The sequence below is a fragment of the Amblyomma mixtum genome, chromosome 6 (genome assembly GCF_055824585.1).
Source record: "Amblyomma mixtum isolate Tamu chromosome 6, ASM5582458v1, whole genome shotgun sequence".
Taxonomy (NCBI): domain Eukaryota; kingdom Metazoa; phylum Arthropoda; class Arachnida; order Ixodida; family Ixodidae; genus Amblyomma; species Amblyomma mixtum.
In genome coordinates this window covers 16,495,401-16,519,769 of record NC_143017.1, presented here as the reverse complement: position 1 = coordinate 16,519,769, position 24,369 = coordinate 16,495,401, and the positions used below count along the sequence as shown (strand labels likewise).

Sequence of the window (24,369 nt, the reverse complement as noted above, 5' to 3'; positions counted from 1 at the left end):
AGAATACCAACACACCGTGACAGATGAGCGATGACAGAATCTACTTGAGCGTTCCAGCTCATGTGGTTGTGGAAAAGTATTCCTAGTGTTTTAATCGTGTCTTTGAATTCTATGTTGGTGCTCCCAAGCTTTATGTCGAAGTTCTGAATAATTGCTGATTGTCTAGCATGAAAAAGTACGGCTTTAGTTTTTTCAGTATTTAAAAGTAGTACATTATTTTCACTCCAGGTTTTTAATCTTGTTGTGTTTCTACCCCCCCCCCCCCCCCTTTAACTCCCTTTGTGTTATTTATTCACAAAGGAAAATTGGGTCACTGACCAAGTCAAGAAATGAAAAATGACGGTTCTCTTTGTGTGTTCCCGTCACACCTGTGTCCACTTCGGACCACGTGGGCCCGATCAAGCCGCTACCGTGAACAATCGCCAAGGTCGACAACCTCGCGACGACCATGGGAAGTGAGAGGCTTGGAATGCCCCTCCGAGCCTCAGCGGATTAGTGTGGCAGGGATGTCAAAGGCCATTGTCAGCCAAAACCCCAGCGAAATTCCTTGAACGGAGTGCAGCGGCGACGAAGGCAGGCGAGGCCCAGGAGCTATTGTCCGAGCAACCACCGTGAATGCGGAGGCGACCTGGCGGCGCCGTCACGCTGGCGGATAATTGAAGAATTCTGTGTCCCCGACTCGCGTTCTGGGCAATCGGCGGGGAGGCAAGTTCATTCCCCTGCTGAAAGACTTCAGGAGATTCCTTTCCCCGCGGGGCTGGATGAGTCAGCAATCTTCCCCTCTCTTCGACCCAGCTGCGACAGAGTGGACAAGCTCGCACCTGCCCAGCCGTGGGCGGTAACAAGGAGGTCCCCTTCGGTCCATCCGATTGGACAGTGCTCGTCGACCATTTTTCCCCAGCCAGGGATCTGGGGAAACCGGACGATATTTAACTCGGCCGTGAGTGTGGCCGAGAGAAGCCTGCTAGCTCCAGTCGACTACGGTTGACGAAGACGTTCCCCTTCCACTGAGAGCCATTCTCAGTCCCGCTCTTTGTAAATAATGTAAATATGTAAATACAGTTTTTCCCTTCACTTCCCCTACTCCCCGTCTCCGGCCCACGTTCCTTCCTCCTTCGGCACTGCGGCGGTGCTCCTGGACCCGATGCCTGGTGGGACACGCTTCTAGCATCGGCAAAATATATCAACTGGTTGGCAGCGGCGGGATCTTCCACGCTTGGTCCTGGCTTCAGCAGTGGTGAGCGCTTGACTTTCTTTAAGAATCTGCCAGGCTTGATAACTCTGGAAATTTATCACTTCCTGTAGATTGTTTTTCTGCACGTGCTCGCTTATGCATTTCACGTAGCAGCTTGTATTGAAAGTCCTCGTTCGGAAGTTGCCATGGATTTGAGCAAGCTAAAGAAGCCAGAGTTGATGTTGCTGTGTGAAAAGCTGGGTATTGAGGCCAGGAAGAGTCACAGAAAGCCGCAGCTGATTGAGGCTATTAAGGAATGTGGTGCTAAGGAGGGAGACAAAATTTTGGAGACCTGGGAAGTCATTCAGGAGGGAATCAGGAACGCTAAGGAGGAGGCCGATAGGGTTGAAAAGGAACGCAAGGAGAAGGCCGTCAGGGTTGAAAGAGAACGCCTTTACCGCAAGGAAGCCGCTAAGGAGGAGGCTGACAGGATAGAAAAAGAACGCCTTTACCGCAAGGAAGCCGCTAAGGAGGAGGCTGACAGGATAGAAAAAGAACGCCTGCGTCTCAAGGAAGCCGATGAAAGGCAACTTGCTTTAATGCGTTTGGAGTTGCAAATTTTACTGGCGAAGCGCGCCGAGAGAAATTCGACATTAAATCAGGAGGTTTCGGCGCGAAGTGAAATTAAAATCGTGAATGAAAACTGCGTGTCTTTGCCCATTGCCCGCGTCGCAAACGAGAGCCCGCTCGGGGTGCGTCTGACCGAGGCAGCCATCTCCCAAAACCTGCCTAAGCAGCATCACTCGATTTCCTCAAATCGCTCGGATATGCTGCCCAAAGAAAAGGGCCTTTGTTTTGGAGATAACGCTGCGCAGGTCCTTACCACTTCGAAGGCTCGTGAGGTCGCGGCGCCAGCAGAGCACGTGGTTGAAGAGGGCAAACCTGAACCTGTAAGCCCGAAGCCTATAAATTCTCACAGTGGTGAGCCAGAGCCGGCTCTAGTAAAGACTGGCGATGAAACGGACGCCGGCGACTTAAACTGTGACGGCTCCGCGTTACCTAACGACGAGCCAGCCCAGGACTTACTCACTTTTAGCACAGGGGTTAAGAGCACCGATAGTAGTGCAAGCTACAGTGAGTCTTCCGAATCAGGCGCAAGTGATGAGCTGGAGCTAGGTGAGGAATTGAATACCAATCTGGTGTTACCCCACTCGGATGGCTTTCTCGAACTCCTTCGTGTGGACAGAGAAACGTTCACCGCTGAGCAAGAGAAAGACCAATCTCTACGCAACTTGAGCCCCCAAAGTGACATAGGTGTGTCACGGAGGAACATACCTTTCCAGCTCCGTTCTGGCCTGCTGTACCGCCAGTATAAGGATAGGAAAGGTATCAAACACGACCAACTTACTGCCCGCGTCGCGATCGAGAGCCCCCTCGAGCTGCGTCTGACCAAGGCAGCCGTCTCCCAAAACCTGCCTTTGCAGTATCCCTCGATTTTCTCAAATCGCTTGGATATGCTGCCCAAAGAAAAAGGCCTTTGTTTTGGAGATGATGCTGCGCAGGTCCTTACCATTTCGAAGGCTCCAGACTTCGCAGCGCCAGCAGAGCACGCGGGTGACGAGGGCAAACATGACCCAGTAAGCCTGATAAATTCTCACGGTGGTGAGCTAGAACAGGCAATTTTACAAACTGATCATGAGGCGAACGCCAGCGACTTTACCTGTAATGGTTCAGCGATTGCTAGTGACGCGCCACGCAAACCACCTGCGAAGGTTTCCACGGAGCGGCAGCGCACAGAGGTGGCCAAACGGGAAGAGTTAATTAAGGGGAAAGTGCGGCCCTTGTTGAATGCTCGACTGAAATCCAAACCGCGTAGCCGCCCCAATTTGGCGCCTCGGTGCTCAACAGTTCGCACCCGCCCCGTGGGAACACAAGCCAAGAGAACGCAACGCGCGAACCCAATCCGAGAGAGACGGATACGCTGGCACGGCATTCGCACTCGTTCGCTCCCTTCTCGCATTCTGCTTTCTGAGCGTCAGCTAAACTTCAGAACCGCGAGACTTGGACGAAGAACAGTTAAGGGTCCCAAGCTGAAATTCCTAGCCTTGTGTCCTGTTGCACCTGCTAGAGCAGCTATCGGACCGCGGCCGCGCAGGGGGCGGCTGAAAAATAGGAAGCAGTAAATTCCTCTGATCGCAACGCTGTTTGCAGACGGATTCGAGGAATAATCCCGTCTTGAGTTGAATGCTTGTCTCTTTTGTTCATTTAACTCTCCTGTACAGAAATGCAAGCTGGAATTCCTAGCATTATGCAATGTCTCATCTGCTAAAGCAGCTGTCGGACCGCGGCCGCGCAAGGGGCGGATATGACGCATAATCTCATATTGAGTTTAATGCTTGTTTTTTGTTCTTTTGTTCATTACACTCTCCTATACAAAAATGAGAGCGAAATTTTGGAGCTTGGCATTGCGGGACGTTGCAGAAAATAGCGAGGTAATGGCAACGCTGATGGCCTCAGCCGAAGCTTTCCCGTGTAATGCCCTTTCCTGACTCCCCAGATGTTAATCCGCTATGCAAATTTGTATTTTCTTTTTTTGCTTTAGCGGGAATCATTTTTGTCTGTTTTGTATGTGTGTTCAACAGCTCCACCTTCCCTTTGTGCTCTCACGGGCGGTGGCTTTCTGTGACATACACCGTGCTACGGCACCCCCCCCAAAATTTTAGAAAATTTTCCTCCCTTTTGGCTAAAGCTCTGTGTATTCTGGTTTGGTCAAACATGTCAACTTTCGGAGGAGGACGTAAATTTCACGCTACAGCTCATTTTCTCTAAAGAGGTTTTGTTGACCGAAAACAGCTTGGCAGTTCTTGAAGTCGGTTTGGCGCTTTCTGCTTGTTGGGCTGTGTACCTTGCTGGTTGAGACCGTTACAGTTGTCAACGAAGCAAGAAGAACCTTTGGGCCCAGCTGTGACCAAAAGCCGAACGGACACAACTCCAGGTCTCTGCGCGCAGCAGCGTTGGCTGCAACCACTACGAGACCTCTTCGGGCGGCGGACGTGCTGTTGTGTTTCTACCCCCCCCCCCCCCCCTTTAACTCCCTTTGTGTTATTTATTCACAAAGGAAAATTGGGTCACTGACCAAGTCAAGAAATGAAAAATGACGGTTCTCTTTGTGTGTTCCCGTCACACCTGTGTCCACTTCGGACCACGTGGGCCCGATCAAGCCGCTACCGTGAACAATCGCCAAGGTCGACAACCTCGCGACGACCATGGGAAGTGAGAGGCTTGGAATGCCCCTCCGAGCCTCAGCGGATTAGTGTGGCAGGGATGTCAAAGGCCATTGTCAGCCAAAACCCCAGCGAAATTCCTTGAACGGAGTGCAGCGGCGACGAAGGCAGGCGAGGCCCAGGAGCTATTGTCCGAGCAACCACCGTGAATGCGGAGGCGACCTGGCGGCGCCGTCACGCTGGCGGATAATTGAAGAATTCTGTGTCCCCGACTCGCGTTCTGGGCAATCGGCGGGGAGGCAAGTTCATTCCCCTGCTGAAAGACTTCAGGAGATTCCTTTCCCCGCGGGGCTGGATGAGTCAGCAATCTTCCCCTCTCTTCGACCCAGCTGCGACAGAGTGGACAAGCTCGCACCTGCCCAGCCGTGGGCGGTAACAAGGAGGTCCCCTTCGGTCCATCCGATTGGACAGTGCTCGTCGACCATTTTTCCCCAGCCAGGGATCTGGGGAAACCGGACGATATTTAACTCGGCCGTGAGTGTGGCCGAGAGAAGCCTGCTAGCTCCAGTCGACTACGGTTGACGAAGACGTTCCCCTTCCACTGAGAGCCATTCTCAGTCCCGCTCTTTGTAAATAATGTAAATATGTAAATACAGTTTTTCCCTTCACTTCCCCTACTCCCCGTCTCCGGCCCACGTTCCTTCCTCCTTCGGCACTGCGGCGGTGCTCCTGGACCCGATGCCTGGTGGGACACGCTTCTAGCATCGGCAAAATATATCAATCTATTCATTGCGTCATTTATAATTGGAATTAGGAGCTGTATTGAGGTGCCTTGAAAAAATAAACTTGTGTCATCTGCGTAAATGACATATTTTGGCTTATCATGTATTGTAACTATATCATTTATATATAATATGAACAGGAGAGGTCCTAAAATGCTGCCTTGCGGTACACCGGTACAAACTGCTTGCGATGATGACAGATGAGACCCTATTTGGACTTTCTGATGACGATGTTGAAGGTAGGACTTTATAAGGCTTAAGGGTGTTCCGCGTACGCCATATAATTCCAGTTTCTGCAGTAAAACAACATGATTGAGGCGGTCGAAAGCCTTTGAAAAATCTATGAAAACTCCGATGCAGATTTCTCGATTTTCAATTGCATCCAGTATGATTTCTTTTTGCGTTAATAACGCTGTTTCGGTTGATTTCCCATGGATAAAGCCATGCTGGGAAGGGGAAAGAAGATTGAACTTTAAGCAAAAATTTATTATTCGTTTGTAGATTATTCTCTCTAATCCTTTTGAAAAGACCGGTAATATTGAGATTGGTCGATAATTAGACATATCACTTTTATCTCCTTTTTTGTAGACAACGATAACTTTTGACACTTGCATTAACTTCGGAAACAGACCAGTAGATAGGGCGAGGTTGTAAATATGGGTGAGAATAGAAGCTATGCAGTCAATTACGTATTTTATCGGCGCAATTTGAATGTTATCTATATCACAAGCTCTGCTATTATTTAAGGAGGCAAAAATACTGCAAATTTCATTTTCATTGGTAGGATCTAAAAAGACACTGTGATCATTGGCTTTTACATTGGGATGTACAGTTTTCGGGGGGCTGTTTCATGAAACAGCATCCTTAAAAAAAATTATTGAACTTTTCTGCAAGCTCGATTCCTTCTACATTATGACCTTCGAGAGTAAGAATGGTAACATCTGAAGAACTTGATTTGCGATCAAGTAGTTTGTTGATTTTCATCCAGATTTGAGTGCTTCCTTCGCAATTTTCACTCATAAACTCATTATGCAGATATTTTCTTTTTTCATTTCTTAAGTGAGCCGTTAATTTATTTCGATACTCTTTGAATCTCTGTAGTTCAGCCGGCGACTTTGTTTTCAGAAATTTCTTGAACAACTTGGATTTCTTTTTAATCATCTTTAGAGATTCGTGGTTGATCCAAGGTTTACGATTTCTTCTTGATTTCTTAATCACCTTTTCTTTAAAATGTTCATGGTATAATGACTTAAAACGAGAAATGAATAGCTCATATGCATCATCGGCTGTATCAGAAGAAAATACACCATTCCAACTTTCGTTTATAATACTTGAACGAAACGCTTCAAGGGTCAGGGGTGTGATGCACTGTGTTGGTCTCACGGCGGGTAAGTCAGTTGTTTGCTTTTTGATGCCTCGTACAAGTATATAAATCGGGTAATGGTCACTAATATCACAGCATACAACTCCGGAGGAAACACAATTACTATTAATGTTGGTTACAAAAATATCAAGAAGGGTAGCAGTTTGCATTGTGACGCGGGTTGCAGTTTGGGTTAAAATACGATGGCCACCGGACTCTATCGTTGATACAAGCGTCATTTGAGCTGGAGATGGCTTCAGCAAGTCGATATTAAGATCTCCACCGAGAATGAGGTTAAGGTTTTTTTGATTGACATAATTCAGCAAGTGATCTAAATGACCGCTAAAAACATCAACAGAAGAATCCGGTGGTCTATACATAACTGAAAACACATTCCTTTGCGACACAACTGTTAAACATTCTACATCATCACTTATGAAAGAGAATTCAGGTATAATATCACAGTTAAGAGCATGTTTCATCAGTATCGCCACGTCACCCCCATGCTTAGATGTCCGATTTAGGAAGAAAGTTTGGTAGCAATCTCGTTTGTAAACTTCAGTGGTGCATGTGTACCAAGTTTCAGTCAAAAATATGGCATCGAACTCAAAACTGAATTCATCGAGAAAAACGGATAGTTCATCTTCTTTATGTCTTGCAGACCGAATGTTTAGATGAAAGCAGGTTAGATATACGTCGGTGTAAGAGCGTTTTACGGCGTTTACGTCACGGGGTAAAACTTCCATGCTAAAAAAAAAACGAAGAAGCACCTAATGTGCTTACTTATGCAATTTTTGCCAGATCCTGTTCATCTCGAATGCGCACTGTAGATGCCGATTCGTCTTTCTTTGCCAGGATTTTTCCGCCAAATGTCCAAACAAAACTCCAGCCTGCAGCCTTTTTCTGTGCTACAGCCTTACTCAACAGGGCTTTGAGAGCAGGGCAGAGATGCTCATTTATGTATATTGGCGTTTTGGTTGAGTATCCGAAATCCTCCATTGTAATTCTCATTTTCTTTGCTTTTTGTAGCACTGTGTCTCGCTTGGAACGGTTCTTAAACTGCACAATGATGTTAGGCGTTGTATTTGCATCTTTTCCCGGGATGCGATGGCACACTTCAATGTCTGATTCGGTTATCGGTTCGTTTATCAGCACACCGATTTGATGCAAGGTCTTGGAAAGATCTTCATCTGTTTCCTTTGTTATGCCTTTTATCTCCAGATTGCATTTTCTAGAGTACTGCTCTGAAGCAGTCATGCGTTGTTCATGTTCCGAGGTTTTCTTTTTTAGCATTTCACATTCTTTGAGCAGTGCCTCATTAGCCTCCTTGAGAGCTTTGTTGTCATTTAGAAGTTGGGTTTTTTCTTTCTTTAGCTCTTCAAGATCATTATTGAAAAACTCCAAACTAGTTTTAAATTCTCTTATTTCCTTTCTCATCTCACGCTCAAGTTTTCCTTTGAATTCATTCATTTCTTTTCGCAGTTCATCACGGAACCGAGCAAATTCCGAGAGGTGCGCTCGAGGTTATAAGGCATTGCACACGGTGGCTTGTTTTTCTTGAAAATTTCCCCTCAGTCTTTCAAGAGATGTGCTGTTACCTGATCCTCACAAGCTTCTTTCCAACTTTGCATTGATCTTAAGGCTTTCTTTACTGCCTCTTCCGTTACTGCCGGGATGTCTCATTGCTGTGCGCTACTGCCTCTCTTATTAACGTTCTGCTTACGTTGGCTACTGTATAGATTTGTGTAAAACCCTTGGGCTACTTTAACTACCTTATCTCTATTGCTAATCGCATTGCCTTCTTTGTCCCTTACTGAATATATCTGGTTTTTTCCTAGGCCTAGTTTCCCGTTCATCACTTTTAGGCTACCTCCGTTCTTAAGAGTATGCTCGATTCTCTCCATATTAAACTTCCTTATGCGCTTGTTGATTAACTTAGATAGCTCTGCCAATTCTGTTCTGTCTGTGGGGTTAGACGCCTTCATGCTTTGTCGTTTCTTAATCATATCTTTCGTCTTCTGCAATACCTTGCCGGTATCCGGTCGAGCCATCCTACCGCCTACTTCTACTTCGTATTCCGTAATGATAGTTTGAGGCTATCTTGAACGTTAAGGTCATCGTTCTTAGTTAAAGCCAAATATCTGGTCTGCAGCCATATCATGAATTCCTCTACTTTCCCTCTAATCGCTAACACGTTAATGGTCCTCCACTTCACTAGTTTCTTCCGTTTCCTCTTCAGGTCTGAGCTAATTCGACACCTTCCATTCTGTGATGGCTACAACGCACCTTTCCGAAGACCTAGACGTCCTGCACGATACCAGGGTGTGGGTATAGTATGAAGTATATTTCGTTTTTAGTCTCGCCATTAAGCTCTTCAACGCCCACTTCCTGTTGTTTCGTTTCCGGAAGAAGGTATTCGTGATCGGAGAATTATTTTTCTCTGCGAATTCTACTAACAACTCCCCCCATGCTATTCCTGGAGCCTATGCCATAGTCGCCTACCGCCTGGTCTCCGGCCTGCTTCTTACCGGCCTGCAACAATGTTGATAACAGAGATTCTCGCAATCTCAGTATCCACTGTCGTGACTGCGAGCGCATCGCGCAGTTCGAAACGTGCACAGTTGTTGCAAAAAACAAGGAATAGCTTTGTCGATAAATAACTGAGGCCACTGTGATCAAGAGGCAGGTTGGTAGCTGTGTAAGCGCTCGATCGACATCTTTATGGGGAAAAAAAATTCCCTCTCTTCAACTGCATGACTTGGTCGTTGTTATCTTGCGGGGTTCCTGGTTCATGAGTGTGCTCTTTGGCCTGGTTGTCATTCATTTTCCAGGTGGCCTTACGTGTAGCTATATGCGCCGCGCGCCAAGAAAATGCCACTAGTCAGTTCACCGCTGTGATGTGTCTCTTTCTGCTCTTCCCTGTGCTCTCTTCTTCACGTCCGTCATGCAAAACCAACTCAACCAGCAGTTCGCGCTTGAGTTACACATCAACCAACATGCACATCAACCAGCAGTTGATGTGTATTATGAGCAATCTCACGTATCTCACATGAGCAACGCAAGTGAAATATTCTAAAAAGATTTTTTATTGCACGCCTTTTCGCATTTGATTTTAGAATTTTTAACTCCATCCTACTTTTGCTTCTTCGAAGAAACCAATGAACGCTCACTTGAGCAAAAAGTTTCTTTTCGAGAAAAAAAACTTTGTTGAAACTACACTCATATAATAGCCAAGTAGCCTAGTTTTCCTTTTTTTTTTATTCAAAAGAATCGGTGATGGTAGCAATTGCGGTCTGGTACGTTTCCCGTGGAATTAACCATAACCACAGTAGCAGTGTGAAGGTAGTGATACTATGAATGATCTTTGCGTTATCGATGAACATGCATGAGAAACACATGCAGGGTTGAAATAATTTTTGTGTGATCTCGTTTTCTGTTAATGGAGTTGTTTTTATTGAGACGTTTCTCTGATCAGGAATTACACAAGGTTAATCGGTTCTTGCTTAAGTATAAATTAGTACACGCGACTGTACGTTAGCCTCGTCAGCCTTTATAGAAAGCTTGGAGCATACAAAGCAGTCTTTAGCTTGAAAGCTCATTTTTAGATTTACACTGCTACTATGCAGCTTGAAGATTTATAAGCAACATTCCGCTATGGAAACTAATATTGAAGGTACTTCCTACACAAGTTTATACAGCATGTTTTTTTTTTAACCTTCAGTGATCTTTATTTTAAAAACTATGCGAGGTTAATCAGTACAGACTTTTGAGCTGTACTTTACAGCAAAGCGGACATTGTATACCTTATATGGGTCCATGATTAGACGATTAATGAACGTAAATAACTAATAACCTTTTTCTTTTTTATTTCAGGGCAAGGTTATAACGCGATATTGATGGCCTTCAACAATGAAGGTGCGCCCTGTTTTTAAATTTTCTTCATGGGCATCGCGTTCCGAAATTTATCGAACGTCAAAGAAACGCATTTGGAAGCTCGTTGAGTTGACTTCTCCGCAGTGCATGTGCGTAAAATTGTGTCCCTTTGACTTCTTATGCGTCAAGTATAGGCTTAATTGGTCTATTTCATGACGTAGAAATTAACAAGGCTTCGCCGAGAATACCCCGCGCAGCGACGCCATTCTGTAAATAGATAATGTGGGAAAGCCAACTCAACAAGATTTCAAGTGCTTATTTTTGACTTCCGATATTGCCAATCGAGTTAGGGATTAAGAAAATTTACCCACAGGGCTCACCTTCGATGATGACGGCCGGCAATCCCGGAGCATATACTTTCCCGTAAAATCAAAAGTAAAATGTTTAATAGTTAATTTAATTAGCCTTTTAATAATGATCCTTACGAGGTGCATAATGTCCGCCTGTCTGCAAAATCCAGCTCAACAGAACGCATCGACATACTTCTCGCAGTTTTCACATCAGAATCTGTAAAGGTTAAAAAAATTATCCTGTATATTACCAGGCACATCTTTTAACAGGTAGAATAGCTAATGCGCCAACATGACGCCTATTTCTATTTTTTATTGAAAGGAAGGCATTCTTGCACTTCGTTTGGTGTTGGAGGTAAAGAAGATGTACCCACAGACTTAGTCCTTTCCTTCAAACTTGTGGATTCAAGAAGCTTAGCTCTGCTGACAACAGATTAAAAATTATTAATGTATGAATCTTCTAATTTCGTGCGTGATAAAGAAGCATAAAATCCAAGTTATAAGAGATTGAAGCACCGTATTGTCTGGAAAAGTGTCACCATTCATAAAAAAATTGCCGAATCAGGTGCTAGCCTAGTCAGTTTAAAAGTTCTTTCCTAGCACCATTCACCCCTGGTACATACGGCCTCTGGACTTTATCAAGTGTAAAAATAAAGTCCAGTTTCAAGCTTTGCCACCCGCATTATGATCTGCGCACAACAACGTTTCTATGCGTTCTGTGTTTTGTCCTGTACGCTACTTATTTCCACCGACATGTATCTTTTCGGGCATTCAGTTTATAGTTTTGATTTTTTAATTTATACTTTTTTGTGCCTAATCGCCATGTGTATATTGTATTCACTACCCTCCAGTTATGCCCTCAGCGCGCTGTAAGCATACAAATAACTTAGTTAAAGAACGCATGTCCAAAGCATAGGCTTCGCCGCACAGCTCTCGGTAGTTTTCATTTCCGCCGGCAGATGTCGCGACGTGTCCTGCTGTGCAAACGCTGGGGCTTTCCTGGAAGCGGGGCGCCATGGCGAGGGGGAATGGGAGAGAGTGCCGAATGCGGCCGCCTGCCGATTGAAAGGCATTGTGAGGGCAGGAACAACCGGAAGGAAAAATACGCAGTCGAGAAATTGGCGCGCGTTGTTTCGATAAGCGGGCATGGTGCTCTGCGCAACTAAAACCGTCTCCAACGTAGCAGCACTGAAATTGTACGCATGACGGCATTTCTTCTGCATAAAAAACAAAGGGGCAAGAGCCATAATTAGTCGTGAGATTAACAGCGTGAGATTAACACTTCATCATGCGACATGTCTCACGGAAACCGCTGCATACTGGTTAGCGGCATGTGTGAATACAGAAAGCATTAAAGGAAACTTCGAGGACCAACTGAAGTTTATGTCCACGTATAGATTACCGCTTTCATAGGACGTTACTTGCACTGAAGAGATGGCTCCTGTAATGCCTAAAGTCCAAGAAACGTTGTGAACGTTCTGTCAGCATCGGTCATCGATGCGAGTAAATTGTGGTTACGCCGAAGGGGATCCCTGATGCGCGGCCACACCGCACTCACGTGCAAACGAACAGGAAATTCTGATGGGTCCCGCCGTCGCGAGGCAAATCTTTAAATCCCATGTTCTCCCCAGTGAATGCACATTTTGCTGGCGGGGAAAAACGGACGTCGCCAGAAAGTGGCACCGCATCGATTTCTACTGAGAATAGATGTTGGGGGCGGATTCATGGGTCACTATGGGGGAGGGGAGTGGAGCCGCATTCCGACAGTGCACTTCTTGGACTACATTCGTCGAAAAAATTGTGTTAGGAGAGGTTTTAGATGCATTGGCTTAGTACCTGCCGTTGGCGAGTTTCATTTGTGATCTCTTCCCGCTCCACTGGTGGATATCTCGGCCGTGCCCTTACAAAAAAAGTTTTAGACAGCCTATAGAGTGTCTATAGACTTCTGTCTATAAAGTCTATATACTGTCTGTAGACAAATCCTCGACAACAGTCTATAGGCACTACAAATGCCATAGGCATTCTGTAGACAATCTATAGTTTTATGGCCATATTCTTTTAGTCGGCTTTTGTCTATAGACAGTCTATAGACTATGAATAGACAATAAGCAATATCTATAGGAAGTCAATAGAATCAATAAGAAGTCTCTATAGATTTATGGCCATACACTTTTAGTATACTTTTGTCTATAGACAGTCTATAGACTATGAATAGACAAAAAGCAATATCTATAGGAAGCAAATAGAGTCAATAAGAAGTCTATAGACTGTCTATAGACTGCCTATAGACCATTTTTATAAGGGTGGAGCTCGCTGTTCTCAACGGTTCAGAAACAGTGCGCCAACTCGCGCTCAGAGACAGCGACGACGAAGCGGAGGCCGCGGAGCACCCTTTCGAGGAATAAAAACAAGGAGCAGCAACTGTTTCCCTCCCGAAAGGGCCGGGCCGCCGGCGAGTCTAATTAAAATTCACTGTACAAAGCGTCGAGGCGGCCAGAGCAGCAGCAGCAGCAGCAAGATGGGTGCTCAGCGGCGAAGCCTCCTCCGATTGGCTCCTTCGGCTGCTGCTGATTGCCGTCTTTGCTCTTGCTGGGGGAGCCCCGTAGCTCCGACGCCCCCGCCGCGCGAGAGAGAAGGAGGGAGCGCATCCCTTCTTTTTGTCTTGACGCGGGCAGAGCGAACGCGCCGCTCGCCCCAGCCAGCACTGAGTACGTGCTCTTGGTGCGCGCGGGAGCGCCTCCAGAGGGTCGCGTCTCGGCGAGCCGGCCGCCAAACTGCTCTCCCGTCGCAGATGGTTCAGGTAAATGACTCCGTTTTATCCTCAGCCTCCGCGTCAGCGAGCAGGACCATCGATTTCAGGTGGCCTACAAAGGTTCCAGTCGCATTCTCACATCAAAGCAGCTGCCTAATACCAAAAGTTCCAACTAAGTACGGAACGTAGAGTATAAGTTTTGCGCCATGACACTGCAGAAGGATTCACAAGTGTAAATAGTGTAAAAAAGAGGCTTCGACAACCTTACCATGCTTCAAAGACCTATTTAGAATATTTGGTTTCAATAAATCTACATTAATTCATATTGTGAAATTGCAACGTTTTTCTGCCCTTTCCATGGTTAGAATTGTTTCATTTCTTTGCACTGCTTAAATTTTAATTGATCTATCTAACTGCGCGTTCTTCTCGCTTGCAGTTTACGTGACCATATTATTTATGCTTTTAAATGCATCAGTGACTCGTTTTATATTTTTTACAGTCTCTCATTTACGATCTGTACATTTGCTAACGAAACCTTCCACTACTCCGCTTCAGTCGGACATCTCTTTGTTTAAGCTAAGTAATAATGCTCTGTATTCTCGTGTTCATGAATAAACTTTTGATGACCGTGCATTTTGTGCATGTCCTTCTGCTTACATTCACAGCTTACACTCGTATGGCCTCAGCGTCTTCTGCGAAATCGCCTGTAAAGCAGCTAGCGCTGCTGTCTTGAAAGAGGTGTCAACCTTGCAACTGTGCCAGCGATGTCCTAGATATGTGAACAGATCCAATATATTACCACAAAAAGCAATTCCATCCCTGTATACCACAACAGCGCCTTTATAGGTGCAAACAAATGCCTCCGAAGCAGAGCGTTCTCTTTTCGGTGAGCACCTCAACCCAGGCACTTAATTTTTTCAATTTCTTTCTACCGCCTCGATTTTGATAAACGTGAAAGTTAACATTCGCATGCGTGCTATTTCACGGGGTCTCCGTCTGAGTCGGCCACTATCTCAGACACGCTGCTTGCCAACACAGCGCAAAACGGGCGCTGCAGAGAAACCTGCCTGCCGTTTCAACAGCGGGCTGCTTAAGTCGTGCACTGCGCACTCCGCGTACCAGTCATCCTTGAGCATGGGTCTGTTGGCTACTCTCAAACGCAGAGCTTGGCAACAGAAAACGCGGAGAAATATAGTAAAATTAACAGACCTTCTTTCATGCATACGTGTTTCGCAGCATTGCGCGGTAGTCGGTCATTCGCCGTCTGGAGTTTGAACTGTATGCATTTCCGCTTTCATTGCAGGTAAGGCGCCAAGATGGTCTTACCGAGTACGCTGCCTTTTTCGAAAGCTTGATGGGAGGACCCAGCGTGAGTTAAAGCTTTTCTATCAATTCTTACCCACTACCTACCTAGCCATGATGGCGCGGCGCGCTGTGCTATTATTGCGCGGCGCGAAAAACATTGCTCCCGCTGCCCCCGAGTACCCCCGCGCAAGTTTGCTTCTCTGCAACTATCCTGCTATAGTGGAGAAGCAAGCCTTGGGGCACGGAATCACTGCTGCATAGTGTGTTCACAGCGCGTTTCTTAATGTTGCGGAGGTAAACAGAGAGCGCATTAAGCACAAACAAAGAATTACGCCCCTGCTTCCCTTTATTTTGAGTTATGTGCACGTGTCGCAGAATTTTGCGGCAAGGTGCGGCAAGAGAAGGTGCGGTCGCACAATTCTCTGCCATTTTATTTTTCTTTCTCGCTCCGCGTTCTTTGCGCATGCCAGGATATGCATTGCGAAGTGCGGTTAGCCCCACCTTTGCGACTCGAGGACGCCCTGCTCTCTGCGCCTGACAGGCATAATTAATGCACGGCGCTTTCTTTATTTCTAGGCACCACGTTTAGGGGCGCTCAAGGAATGTTCCGTAACATTGCAAACATATGCAGCATGCTCGCTTTATTATTTACTTATTTTGACGTGCCGCAGTTTAGTGGAATAAAAATAAATTAAACGTCACCGAGGGAAGCTGTGTAATCCATTGTACTCGCCTAACACTGCTTGTGACAAACAGCTTAGGTGTTCAAAAAGCATTGGTGGTGGTCGAATGCATGGCATTCGCGTATTCTTATGAGCATAACGATGGAATTAAGACCTCAGAGATAAGGTACAGTGAAGTAGACGGGGCCCCTGTCGTTGCGCAGGTTATTCCATCGGTGTGTAGCAACTAGCTGAACTCTCCGTTTAGCTGCAGCTCATTTCTAACTGATGGGCATGCCGCAGATTGAAGCGTCGATAACCTGCGCAGAAAAAAAAGGCCATAGGACGTCCAAAGCCTTGTGAAGGACGCGGGTTTTTTCTTATCGACAACTGTTCGCCATTTTTACGTGTAGAAATCAGTGTCTTGTACAGCCAGGCATGCTCCATGTGCAGTCTCCGCACCAGCAAGAGACTGCTACGTTAAATTTCGCTCATCGTATCTGTGAAGCATTCGATCGCTTCCCTGTATTGTATCTGTCGTTCAGCGTCGGTAAATCACGTGGTCATCTGCTAGGTACTGCTTGTGACGGACATATTTAAGACCTGGAATCATCGAGGTATGCTGCCTCTGCTCTGTCCGCCAGTGATGAGACATTGCTGGAAAAAAACTGAAGGGAGAAACGTAAGCTTCAAAGCAAGGATCCTGCACGGGGAACAACACGTCCTATAGTCCCATACATGTACAGAGTGCATCGCTCAAGTTTGGTAGCCTGTGTCACAGTACATCTGGTCACATGAAAGAAAGAAGGGATGAAAGAAGAGAAGCAGCGAAAAGAATGGCAGGAAGAAGGAGAAGAGATCTGAAAGAAAGGAAAAACGATAGAAAACCAAGATCCAAAGAAAGAAATGAAGAAATAAAAAGGACGGACGGAAATAAAGGGAGAAAACAAACATAGAAAAAAAGAAAGAAAGAAGGAAAGAAAGACAGAAAGGAAGGAAGGTAGAGAGAAAGAAAGAAATAAACAAAGAAAGAAAGAAAGAAAGAAAGAAGAAAATAAAGAAATAAACAAATAAAGAAAGAAAGGAAAAGGGAAGAAAGAAAGAATGAAAGAGAGAAAGAAAGAAAGAAAGGAAGGAAGGAAGGAAGGAAGGAAGGAAGGAAGGAAGGAAGGAAGGAAGGAAGTGGAAAATGAAAATGGAAGACAAGAAAGCGAGAAGAAAGACATGAAGAAAGAAGAAAATAAAGACAAGAAGGAAGGAAAAAAAATGGAAGAAAAAATGTTATGAAAGACAAAAAAAGGAAGGAAAGAAGGAAAGCAAGGAAGAAGGATACAAAGAAAGATAGAAAGAAAGAAAGAAAGAGAGAGAAGGAAATAAAGAGGGAAACAAAGAAACAAACAAAGAAAGAAAGAAAGGAAGAAAGAAAGAAGCAAAGAAAGAAAGAAAGGAAGGAAGAAATAAAGAAAGAAAGAAGGAATGAAAAAAAGAGGGAAACAAAGAAAGAAAGAAAGGAAGAAGCAGAGAAAGAAAGAAAGGAGGAAAGAAAGAAAGAAAGAAGGAAGAAAGGAAGAAAGAAAGAAAGAAAGAAAGAAAGAAAGAAAGAAAGAAAGAAAGAGGGAAACAAAGAACGAAAGAAAGAAAAAAGGAAAAAGAAAGAAGCAAAGAAAGAAAGAAAGAAAGGAAGAAAGAAAGAAAGAAAGAAAGAAAGAAAGGAAGAAGGAAAGAAAGAAACGAAGAAAGAGAGAAAGAAAGGAAGAAAAAGAAAGAAAGAAAGAAGGAAAGAAAGAAAGGAAGAAAGAAAGAAAGAAAGAAAGAAAGAAAGGGAGAAAGAAGGAAAGAAAGAAAGAAAGGAAGAAAGAAAGAAAGAAAGGAAGAGAGAAAGAAAGAAGGAAAGAAAGAAAGAAAGAAAGGAAGAAAGAAAGAAAGAAAGAAAGAAAGAAGGAAAGAAAGAAGGAAAGAAAGAAAGAAAGAAAGAAAGAAAGAAAGAAAGAAAGAAAGAAAGAAAGAAAGAAAGAAAGAAAGAAAGAAAGAGGGGGCGTAAAGCAGCATGCAAATCCTTATGCAGAATGCCCACAAACATAGTATGAAACATAGGAATCACACGCGGAAAACCCAAATCGATGAAGACGGCATTTGTGAACACAAATTACGGTTGTAAAATTGAATCAGATTTACTTTCCATTGCAAGGCCGTAAGTGTGAATACACGGCGGGGTTGCTTGTAACCATTATGTGGACAAAAAAACCGAAGACGACCGGGTGGCGTTAGAATTAACAGAGCCATATTATATCGGAGAATTGGGGCTTACTGCGTAAGGTAAATATCTTTTGAACATATGTAAGAATGTGGCATGTGCGAAGAGGATACTTCGTCTAGAGCAGACACGTATTTCATGCGTTTCCTTGCAATTGGCTTGCTGTCTCCCAGGGTCTCACGCTGCCGCACTCAAAAAGCAGTTTTATGCCCGTTCTGCGTCAGAGCTAGCTCCTGTTGACGTTATAACGTGCCTTTATAAATTACAGTTTATTGCTTTACCTTTTTTTATTTTTCGCGGCAGTTCCGTTATTTGCCCTCCTAGACCCGTATTTATTTTCTATCCAGCCACCCTCGACACCTACGAGGCGTTAAATATAGGCGGAACTCGGGTATTTTCATAAAAATATTACTTTAAAATTACCTATACTATTAATGCCTTTGCAGTGTACGCTTATAATATTTACTGTTTACTTATTGTCTGCGTATTATAACTAGCAATATTTCAACATTTTTTTATTCTTTGTATAATACTTATTTTATGTGTTATTTGATTGTTTTCGTCACAGCTCGGTTGTATTTTCGTTTTACCGTTTGTTGTTTTTCTTAACATGCTGACCAGTTGAATGTTCCGATTATGCTTGACCGCGTTCTGTTAACCTTACTAAGCCCTCCTGCCACAATCCCAATTGAGATTAGCAGTATTTGTAAATAAATAAATAAATAAATAAAAGAAAACGAAAGTGAAACGGACGCATGCAGTGAAAATGACTGTCTTTCAGTACGAGGCTCTTTGGTGGTGCCCGTAATGTGCAATAGGCTTCAGTCAAAGCAGCTCAGGTGCTTCAGGCTTCGATGGCAGATGCCACGGCTAGCAACTTCTGTTCCTTCTTTTTTAATTTTCTTATTACCAATAAATAGCCACTCACAACAACAACAGTCAAAGGAGCAGTTGCTCACTGCCCTCACCACTGACGTTTCGTTTATTCATCTCCGAACTTCCTGAGAAACCTGAGCTGTTGTCCTTTGTAGCCGCAAGGCTGCGCTCATGTTGATGTTAAATTAAAGTTCAAAGTCATTTCCGCCTTACAAAATGGAGGAGGCTCCGCTTTATTTCATTATTCGGGAATCTTGGAGCTGCCGACGATTATTCGGATCATTTATTCATCACAGGCAAGGGCAAAATCTGAATGCTCGAACAAACACTTAAAAAGAAACAAAGATGACGTCAGGATGGCTCTTGGGAAATGCAGATGGAGCCTCGAGTGATGGCAGTGGCGTGCCATTTGCCAACGCTCTCTCCTCGGTTCCTTGCTTTCTGCCTATCTGGAGGTGCGTCTTGACCGCACTCTTCGGCCACCATTTTTTCCCTCTAATCTGCCACAACTGCCTTCAGTACGAAACAATATTAGAGTTTGGGCTCGTGCCCGTTTTTTGTTCGATGGTGCTTTTTAATGCGGTTGCTTCAAGGAGCTGCCCTTACAAAAAAGTTTTAGACAGTCTATAGAGTGCCTATAGACTTCTGTTTATAAATTCTATAGATTGTCTATAGACAAATCCTAGAGAACAGTCAATAGGCAATACAAATGCCAGAGGCAGTCTATAGACAATCTATAGATTTATGGCCATACACGTTTAGTCGACTTTTGTCTATAGACAGTCTATAGACAATGGGTAGATAAAAAGCAATATCTATAGGAAGTCAACAGAGTCAATAAGAAGTCTATAGAATGTCTATAGATCATTTTTATAAGGGTGGTGTCGCACAAAATCCGGCATCGCCATCAGAATCGGCGTCGTTGACGGTGAACGAAAAATCCACTAAAAACCCCAAAACCCACGAAAGACATGTTCAGACCCTGCAGATGAGATAAATAACATCTATGATGTAAAAATGGTTTTCAAAACGTTGGCTGAGTCTAGCAAAACGGGCCCACACAAGAAACCAACCGCGCTGCTGCCGTTCCTCTGAACTGAGGTCGGATGATGAGGCCGTATCCTCACTGCAAGTGCAACCTGGATGGCAGACAAAATCAAGCGTGGACGCAACCGAACCGTGTATGCACTCCACAATTTTCACGAGGCGTTCGAAAATCGCTGCCACGCGGGAGTAATTTCAACTGAAGAGGAAATCCACCATCAAGGAAGATCGCTCAGAACGTCCAAGAACGGCTTTCGCATCCACCATTGGCCCGCTGGCGATGGTCCGTGGATGCACCGAAGACCGCAGCTGTTCATACTGCTTCTTAATGAAATTCGTCAGTTGGCGTTTGTTGGACAGACAACGGGGATTTCAGCGCCGGAAAATTTGCGGTGTAGTCGAATAGTTTCTCCCGCTATTCCTGTTCAGAAAAGTGACGTTAGTGATGGCTTCGAATGCCATGCATATGCTTCGTTTCATTCTTTACTATTGCTTCAACTTCCTTTTAAGATGGAAGCTCGCTAGCAGCACCTATGCAAAAGTGAAGGTAACGTATTCTTCCTACGGATCATTTGTTTTCTGTGACATTTCATTTCATTTTCATCATTTGCCGTTAAAAGCGATTTGAACAGCTTGACGAGGCCAAGGAACGCTATCACTAGGCAGATGGCGGTGCCACTGTCACAAGATACAGCAGCAAAGCAGAAACAAAAAAATGACAATTGACAGCAATAGTGACAGAATCCAAACAATTGTACAGAAATGCAACCACATAACAGTGCACACGCAAAAATGACAATACTGTATAGTTGAAGATCAAAAGTGTATTTGCAAAATCTGCCTAATAGTACAACTTGACAGGTCAGAATAAAATCGGGTAAACCATATAGAAAACAGTTAACTTGAAATATACAAAAAGTAGTGACGGAACCTAGTTGTAACACTACAAAAATATTTAAAGCCTACTCCATATTTAGGAAGTGATGGAACATCACTCATTGTGCACTTTGGTTGCATTTTATATATATTTAGGATATATGGCAAATTAAGCTTCAGTGTCTGAGATTTATAATTATTGCTGAACCTTGGAACGAACTATGCATCCGTGCTTCTAGTATATGCGGATTCATAGTTTGATAATAAACATGCAACATCTGTTGCAACTAAGAATCTGGCCCGAGGTCACCCTGGCTTTTTTTTAAAGACATTGGTGGTGGTAACATCCACTTATCATTCTCTCTTCGAGCTTATTATAGCTCAATTTTCAATGAACGCAGCCCCTTGTCATTAGACAGCGGATCTTTCCCAAGGTTTGTCCAGTCAGGGAGTCCTACAAAAAGCAGAGTGGTCGCCTTGAGTTGGGATTCCCTGGCCTGCTGCTCGACAGCTGGGAGAGATTGAAGGGGAAGCACATCAAGCACATCATCTGTCCGTTGGACTGCGGCCGCCAGTGAGTCTTCCCAAGATGAGAATTTGCTCATAACAAGCTTTTTCATATTGCCAGTTGAGAGATTTCTCATACGGTCCATGTTTTGGAACTCCTCAGTCTAAGTGGAGCGAATTTCGGGAGTTTCCCGATCGTCACGATGCCCGTGGTCATTAACGCAAATTGTGCTCCAGTTGAAGACCGCGAGTTTGTTGACAAACGCACGTGTGCTTCTTACAAAATGAGCGAAAAAGATACAATACCAAAGTGCATAGCTGTAGTAGTGTAAAGATTACTGTAGAGCCAAATCAAGCAAAAAAAATCTCAGTTATAGCAAGACACGCGCTTGTCCTCCTCCTTCATACCTTGTCGCGACGCTGTGTTTCTAGTAGAACATAGCTTAAGAGAACTTCTTGCTAGGCTAGTTGGCAATTCATTGTAAATGTAAAGGCGCCAAAAAACCACACACACACACACAAGGCGCTCTGTCCCGTTCTCTTGTCTTGTGTGTGTGTGTGTGTGGTTTTTTGGCGCCTTTGCTTTTACAACAGAACATAGCACCAGGTAGCTTACCGCTCCGTTTCACTCCGGAAGATATTATAGAATGGGGTGACCCTATCCAAGCAATAACAGGACGGATGGAAGGGCCGTTATTAGATAGTTTTAGTTTTGCGGGCTTTGCGTAAATGTATGCATAGCGAAATAGCGGGTACAAAGTGCGCATGCGCAGAACGTTAACGGGGAAATAGCGTTAGCGTAGGCACGCAATCTTCAGCAGTTAGCTTTACGGCAGTTGCGGCTTTTGCGCCCTTAGCGTGAAAACATGGCGGCGTCCTTACAAGCGAAAGCTACCGGCTTCACCCGATTTAACAGTCCTAGCGATTCCGGTCGGCATGTTTACCGGCAACTACTGGTGTTGTTGCTTTTCGCGATGACTTACCTTGCTTCGACGATAACGTTTAAGCTGCAATTCAGACCAGTTTTTAAGATACGCTCTCGATTCTGGAGCACTGAAGACTAATGGAACCTCAAGCCACACTGCAACCGTCTGCCACTGCCCGGAACGTGACACAAACGTCTGGAACGAAGCAAAAATAGACCTGGAGCTTTGTCCCGGTATTTTATATAGTTAAAGGATGTAACGCAACAGTTTATATTAAATTTGCAAAAGCGTTTTAACATTAGACATGATGTGATCGAAAATATTCTTGCTCGAGCGGTTTGTAGTCAACATCGCCTTGACTAGATGGCGCTACTGGGATAGGTTTTTAAATTTGCCTTTATTCGAATTTGTGGCTCATTTTTCTGGCTAAAGTAAAGACTGCTGTAATAAATGGCTTGAAATATTCTGAAATATAACATTTTCCCAAGTTAGCGGCAGTGGCGACCATTTTAGAAGGCCCTTTCGCCTTCATGTCAAATAGATCGCTTTTAACGTTTTGAGAACGCTATACTAAAGCTCTCTGTGGAGATAAATTGCTTGCGGGACGATAACGTAATTTCCTTTATTTCGGCTATAACGCTAACGCTATACTAAAACTCTCTACTGTCCTGCGCCTGCGCACTGACTCCCCGCTATTCCCGTATGGCCCTAACCGATGGGAACATCCTATTATAAAGTTCCTGACTGACTGTCGCTTCGTTCCAAAAGTCCCTACTGATGACAAACTACAACAGCTTTTACTGGCCGCTTCTAGATGGCGCCATCACCTCTAGGCCTGCGCAAAGTTGCTCCTGGGTTTAGCCGAATTTTCAAGCACAGTTTCCGAACTGGTGAAATTAAAGAGCGCTGGTCCACAGCGCTTCTGTCTCATTTCGCTTCTCTGTCTTCACTACATACTACTAATGAACGCATTGTACTGGTGCCAGAACAACGGGAACATTTATCCAAAATGGAGATCATGGAAAGCTGCGTTCCGTTCAACTATTGAGCAAATTTAATGTCCTTGAAAAAAATTGATGAAAGAGGGGGAAGAAAGTTCGCGAAAATAGACGGGCTTGAAACGAGAAGATATTTACAAAAAAAAGTGCAATACCCTCATAATCCGGGCTTAGGCAGAGCCTGAACAGTCGGGCTGCGAAACGTGCTTGGGGGGATACCAGCTATACTTCAGGTGGACTCTTTATGTCACACAGATGCTGACTTAAAAAGAATTACAGGAATCGATGCACAGGAACGGGAGTTACTCAATGAAGAAATTTCAAAATACAAGCAAACAAAACGCAGCCCTCAACTCGATTTTGGCGGGACTTCCCACTCCTATTTCGCTCTCCCAATGACGACACCTGGCGCAACCAATCAAAACAGCCTGCCAGAGCACGTCGCGGAAGTTTGCACTCCATGGTTGCCTGCTCTCTTTCACTCGTTCTTGCTGAGACTGGCAGCGTCGTTTCCATGCCAGAGCCCCTGGTGGTGTATTTTTATTTTACTTGCTTTGCAGGGCTTTTATCTATGACGAACAAGTTGTTTTTGTTGACCTAATATAAAACACCGACTGCTGACAAAATGTGTCTCTATTTATTCACACAATTTTCACAATATTTATTGTTTGTCCAATCATCAGCTCGCGCCAAGTGAGGTTATATCCGCTGCTAAAACCCGCCACTGTGTTGGGACACCATCAGAGCCTTGAATTTGTTTTTGGGAGGACATTAAAATATTAAAAAACGGAATATACTACATTACCGACGCTAATAACACCATTGTAACTCACTGTATGCGATCAACAGGCAAAACAGTCAACTAAGATTGTGTTTCTGGGCCCCTTTAATGCTAAGTGCTCCATTGCTGCGCTACCGTCGCTAGCTCCAGTAGCACAGGGGGAACTTTTTTTTGGCGCGGCCTGTAGCACTGTTAGCGTCAGGTGAAACGGGGACGAGATGACTGCCACGTGCAAACAAGAATACAAAATTAATACCCGCTTAAGAGCAAATACAAGAGTGGCTCATTAACACTTCATAAGCATGACACTTAGGAAGAGAAAACAAGTGCGCTAATATCGCGTCTGTATCTTGTTTTTGTGTTGCTCATAGCCTTTTAAACGGCGACGCGGTTCGACGGAATCGAAACGCAAAAGTGCCCGTATGCTGTCCCCAGATCCCACAGGTGGTCGAATCTATTCTGGAGAGCTCCACAACGGCACCTCTTTCCTCTTTGGTAGAAGCGAGACCGTTATTGAGCCGTTTCCTTTCTTTACAAAGCGCTAATCGCTAATTTGAAGGCGAGTGCCTTTTATGAGTAATACTCGCGGCCAAGGTCCCCTCCGGTGCAACACTGTCTTCCA

The 24,369-nt window shown here is 44.6% G+C and overlaps 1 protein-coding gene across 1 annotated transcript in view; it reads left to right on the top strand.

Moving 5' to 3' along the window:
• The window catches only part of nab (NGFI-A-binding protein homolog), a 661,188-nt gene that overhangs the window by 154,709 nt on the left and 482,110 nt on the right, over positions 1-24,369 (top strand). The window contains exon 3 of the mRNA XM_089547593.1: positions 14,822-14,887. Coding sequence (XP_089403719.1) covers positions 14,822-14,887 — 66 coding nt within the window. The remainder of the gene's footprint in view (positions 1-14,821; positions 14,888-24,369) is intronic.